We start from the raw sequence: 5,595 nt of genomic DNA, 5'->3' as shown, positions 1-5,595 counted from the left end.
ACTTATAGAATTTTAGTTATCCTTATTTTGTAACTCATGTTTTATATTTTGGAGATTATTTCCTATTTGTGGAGTTTAGATTTTTGTAAGAGGTTATTTTTTTAAGAGCATTGTTTCGTTGGAGCTTTGAATTATTTTGGATTAATTTTACTTTTAGTTGTGCAAGATTAGCAAGTTAGTCATGCATCTAAATTCATGTTTCATGGATTTGGGTCGTGACAAGCATGGTCCCCGCAGATCCCTTCGTGTACCTCCCTCGTGATGTATTCTGCCTCTCCTTCGTCGACGCACCTCAAGTACGGCATGGAAAAACCTCTCTTGTATAGGGCGTCATTGAGAATCGTGAATCTGGCGGCTCTCTTCTTGATCTTCCTGGCTTCGTCTACGTCCTGGGGCAGGTGTCCATCCTGGAGAAAAGACATTATGGGTGTCATCCAGCTGCGTTTGCCCTGGACAACAAATGTTAAAACTTCTTCTATGCTAGGGTTTTTCTGCGTCTCCATCATCAGGTCCGTCCTTGACTCCGTTTCATCTGACGAAGCTATCTTTGACACTTCGTCCGCGGCCCTATTCTGGCTCCTTGGAATTTGGGCGAACTCCACTTTTTCGAATTCTTTCGTCAAGTGGTTCGTCAATTTGAGGTATTTCTGCATTCGTTCCTCTTTTGCTTCATATTCCCCTCTTACCTGACCGATTACCAGCTTTGAGTCGTTCTGGATCAGTAGGTTCCTGGCCCCAAGCTCTTTCCCTAGCCTTAGGCCCGTCAAGATTCCTTCGTATTCCGCCTCGTTGTTAGTTGCCGGGAATCTCAGCCGGACTCCATACTTCAATATTTCCCCGGTGGGGGTAATTATAACTACCCCTACTCCCCCTCTTTTTTGGGCTGACGAGCCATCAGTTTGTATCGTCCAGGTCTCGTCTTCGCTGGCACAATTGGACTCGTCTGGATACGTGAACTCGGCTATGAAGTCTGCCAGAGCTTGTGCTTTAATGGCCGTCCTTGGATGGTACTCTACGTCGAATTGGCTGAGTTCGACCGCCCACTGGATCATCCTCCCCGCGGCTTCTGGTTGCTCATTGACTTCTTGATGGGCTGATCCGTCATCACTAAGATTGGATTCGCCTGGAAGTATTGCCTGAGCTTGCGCGAGGCTACAATTAAGGCGAATGTGATTTTCTCGATCTTCGGGTACCTGGACTCAGCCCCTGGAAGGCTTGGCTGACGTAATAAACGGGAGCTGTTTCCTATCCTCTTCTCGGATTAGGCTGCACTGACTGCTGTAGATGATACAGCTAAATACAAATACAATTCTCACCTTCCTTTGACGGACTCAGGAGTGGCGGGTGGCTGAGGTAAAGCTTGAGCTCCTGGAATGCTGTTCAGCGCGGCAATCGTGGCCCGTGAGCTTCTGGACCTCCTTGACGGTCTTAGGGGAGGCCATGTTGATTATCGCCTGTACTTTCTCGGGATTCGCTTCTATTCCTCTTTGGGACACCATGAATCCCAGGAATTTTCCTGAGGCAACGCCAAAAACGCATTTACCAGGGTTCAGCTTCATCTGGTATCGTTTGAGTGTTTCGAATGTCTCCTTCAGATCGTCCAGATGGGCAGGCTCCTCTTTGCTCTTGACGAGCATATCGTCAACGTACACCTCCATGTTCCTGCCTATCTGCTTGACGAACATTTTATTTACCAATCTCTGGTACGTTGCCCAGCGTTCTTCAGTCCGAACGGCATTACATTGTAACAGTAGAGCCCTTGACTCGTGATGAAGGCGGTTTTCTCCTGGTCCTCGTCAGCCATCTTTATCTGGTTGTACCCCGAGAACGCGTCCATGAACGTCAATAGCTTGTGTCCAGCTGTGGAGTCTACGAGCTGGTCTATTCTTGGGAGGGGAAAGCTGTCCTTCGGGCAAGCCTTGTTCAGGTCCATGAAGTCTACGCACATTTCCATTTCCCAGTGGCTTTCTTTACCAGGACACGTTTGCGAGCTCAATCTGGATAATATACTTCCCTGATGAAGCCTGCCGCCAATAGTTTGCTCACTTCGTCAGCGACAGCTTGGTCTCTTTCTGGTGCAAAAGCTCTTCGTCTCTGCTTGACGGGCTTCCTTTCTGGATTCACATTCAACCTGTGTTGGATGGTCTCAGGAGATATGCCTGGCATGTCGTCATGGTTCCAGGCAAAGACGTCCAAGTTCTCCCGAAGAAACTTTACGAGCTCCGTTCTCATCTCGGGGCTTAGGGTCGTCCCTATTCTGGTTGTTTTTGTCGCTTCCCCTTCGATCAACTCTACCGTTTCCAGTTTTTCCACTTTTGCTTCCTCTTTTTCTTCTACGATCCACGTGTGGTTCTCCTTAGCTGCGAGAACAGCTTGATAACATTCCCGGGCCAGCACTTGGTCTCCTATAATTTCACCAACACCGTCATCCGTTGGGAACTTCATCTTCAAGCAATACGTGGATGTGGACGCCTTTCACTTGTTGAGTGCTGGCCTTCCAATGATAACATTATAGGATGATGGGATGTCTACTACCAGAAAGTCTATCTGACGAGTCAGCTGTTTTGGGTCCGTCCCTACTGTGACTGTCAGCGTCACTATGCCCCTAGGATACACTCTATCACCGCTGAAGCTAATGAGCAGAGAGTCGAATGGACGAAGTCTCTTGGGTTCCAGCCTTAGCTGTTGGAATGCTGAAAAGTAAATGATATCAGCAGAGCTGCCATTGTCCACGAGGACCCTCTTTGTGTTGAACCCTTCTATAGTGAGATTTATAACCAAGGGATCATTGTGTGGCTGTTTTACTCCTCGGGAGTCACTTTCGTTGAAGGTCATATCCTGATCAGTTCGTCTCTGCTTTGGCAGGTGTGTCACGTGGACGTTATTCACTTGTCGTTGACGTGTTTTCTTGAGCGACTTGAATGAGCCCCCAGTGGTAGGACCCCCGGCGATCGTCTGTATTTCCCCGACTATGTTTTGAGGGGGTTGTGATTGACGGCCGTCGTTCCGGGAGGAGGACCCCTGTTGGTGTTTGTTTTCTTCTCGGAATTTGCTGTGTTCCTCCTTCTTTACAAATTTCTGCAACTTCCCCCTCCGTATCAATTCTTCTATCTGCTCTTTAAGATCCCTACAATCTTCAGTGTAGTGGCCGTGATCTTTGTGGAATCGGCAATATTTACTTTTGTCGCGGACGTTGGGAGATGAGTGTAGTGGTCGTGGCCACTTAAGATAATGCTCGTCCTTAATCTGCGCTAAAATTTTGTCAACAGGCATAACGAGAGGGGTGAATTTTACCGTTCGTGAATTTTTGTCATCCTTCCTTTTGAGTTCGTCACTGATTCGACGATCTGGACGGTCGCGCTTCTGCCTTCTGCGATCATCTTCTTTTCTTCCTTTGTCCCCTGGTCTGTCCTCGTCCTTGATAGCAGCTAATGCGTCTTCAGCGTTCATGTACTTCTGCGCTTTGAGGAGCATTTCAGCCATCGTCTTTGGGGGGTTCTTTGCGAGTGAGCTGACGAGATCCCTGGACCTCAGCCCTGCCTTGAAGGTTGTCAGTTGCACCATATCGTCGGCTTCGTCTACCTCCAGTGTTTCCCTCGTGAAACGTTGTACATATGACCTCAAGGTTTCTTTTTCTCCCTGCCTGACGGTAAGCAAATGGTCAGCGATCCTCTTTGGTCGTTGTCCTCCAGTGAAGTGACGTAGGAAAGCGTTGCTCAACTGCTCGAACGTATCGATTGACGATGTTGGCAACTTCGTGAACCACTCTCGGGCTGCCCCCTTGAGTGTAGTAGGGAAGGAGCGACATAAGATTTCATCTGGGGGCTGCTGTAGTCCCAGGGTCGTCTTGAAGGTGTTCAGATGATCTTGAGGGTCCTTCAGCCCGTCGAAGGACTCGAGCTGAGGTAACCGAAATTTCGACGGCACTGGGCAGTCGAGAACCACTGTTGTGAATGGTGAATCCATCGCCCAGACCATCCAATCCACACTCCGCTCTGTTTTCTCTTTGATGGCGTTTCTTAGTTCGTCCATCTCCTTCCTCATCTCCCTAAGAATATCTGAATTTTGCTCGACGGGAGTGTTAGGCCTTCGATGGTCACTTCTTTTGTTGCTATCCCCCTCATCTTCCTGATTTCCCTTCGAACGATTGTCCTCTTGCTGAAGCCGTAATCTAAATTCTTGGTTTTGCTTAGTTAGTTCTTCAACGGTGGCTGCAAGGGCTTGAACTTGCTGAGCCAGGGTTGCAGCGTCTTGATTAGACTCCATCTTGAAAAGAACAAGAATAGGGAACCACTGTTTTGAGTCTGAACACGAAAATAATGTCGTTCCCCACAGACGGCGCCAAACTGATGAAGTGTGACTTCGTCAGCTAATGAATGCAATCAGAGACGAACTGAAACCTCGTGAATGACCTTTCCTGATGGATGGTCACCGGTGTGGTGCCTGCCACAACGTCTCCGATGCTAAAGTCAGTGTCGAGAATTATATGAGAGCAAAACAAACACACAGCATCAATGTAAAAAAAAAAATGTTCATACCTCTCTCGTTGGGGGATGTGAAGGATTTATATATGTTGTTGTAGATTTTAGCCGTTGGGTGATTTATGGTGCTTTAACTTCTCTCTGCGTAACGCCTGCTGGCATTATTAAGTGGCTTTAAGTTGGTCCCAACGGTCTGTTCGTCTAGATGTGTAACCGCCCCTTATCATTTACTGATGGTAATGATGGAGGAGATATCCTCGTCAATGACGTGTGTTCTCGTCACCATCGATCTTCCTCGTCGTCGGCCTTACCTCTTGCAGGATCTATTTCGTCAGTCCCATCAAATACTATAACATTTTATACAAATTTTGCCACAATATATCACGTGACGAGATGTGAGTGGTAAAGATATAGACCTACATTTTTTTTTTCATTACTCACACTTTACCATGTGTCAAATTATTAAAAAAAAAAATTTGTGTAAAATATTGCGATACTAATATTACTTTTAAAAATATTTAAAATATTTATTACACCTGTCAATGCATGTCACATCATGCTGGCTAAGCTGAAAAAGGATCTAAATGTAATGGCCGAAAATTTTAGCTTTTATTAAAAAATTAAAATTTTTCATCATTTCCAATGCTAGCCACATGAGGGACTTAGGAATTCAAAAGGAATACAAAAGTAACAAAAGATCCCATCAAAAAAATAAAAAACAAAAGTAACAAAAGAAAGAAAGAAAGAGAGACAATTCATTTATTTTGTTGAAATTGATTTTTTTTTTTTTTTTTTTTTGCTGAAAATACTATAAAATAAGGTAAAAGTTAGCTGAAATAGTATGGTAGGATCTACAAATAGTATCAAAAAGTAAAGTGGAGCCTATAAATAGTACCAAAAATAAGTTGAATAGTAAAATAAGTTGGCTTTATAATCTAAAGTAAAATAAGTTGGCTTTATGCTGTATTCAGTGGAAAAGAAGAAATTACAGAGTGATGGAGATAGAAAAAAGAAAGAGAAGAAGAAGAAGAAGAAGAAAAAAAAGAAAGAAGAAGAAGCAGTAGCAGCAGAAGACGAAGGCATGATTGGCGACTGTGTTGGCAACCACCTGCTA

General features: G+C 45.2%; 2 protein-coding genes across 2 annotated transcripts; both read right to left on the bottom strand.

The window, feature by feature from the left end:
• Positions 1-200: 200 nt before the first annotated feature.
• LOC136065385 (uncharacterized) lies at positions 201-1,658 on the bottom strand. Its single transcript, XM_065768510.1, has 2 exons — positions 1,416-1,658; positions 201-1,193 (listed from the first exon to the last, which is right to left on the bottom strand). The coding sequence occupies exons 1-2, from the start codon at positions 1,656-1,658 to the stop codon at positions 201-203; spliced, it is 1,236 nt and encodes a 411-aa protein (XP_065624582.1).
• An 817-nt stretch (positions 1,659-2,475) lies between these two features.
• Positions 2,476-4,266, bottom strand: LOC112008184 (uncharacterized). Its single transcript, XM_065768509.1, has one exon. The coding sequence runs from the start codon at positions 4,264-4,266 to the stop codon at positions 2,476-2,478; it is 1,791 nt and encodes a 596-aa protein (XP_065624581.1).
• Positions 4,267-5,595: the final 1,329 nt, after the last annotated feature.

The sequence above is a fragment of the Quercus suber genome, unplaced genomic scaffold, assembly GCF_002906115.3.
Source record: "Quercus suber isolate HL8 unplaced genomic scaffold, Cork oak 2.0 scaffold_952, whole genome shotgun sequence".
NCBI classification, from domain to species: domain Eukaryota; kingdom Viridiplantae; phylum Streptophyta; class Magnoliopsida; order Fagales; family Fagaceae; genus Quercus; species Quercus suber.
This window is presented reverse-complemented; position numbering and strand designations above follow the sequence as displayed.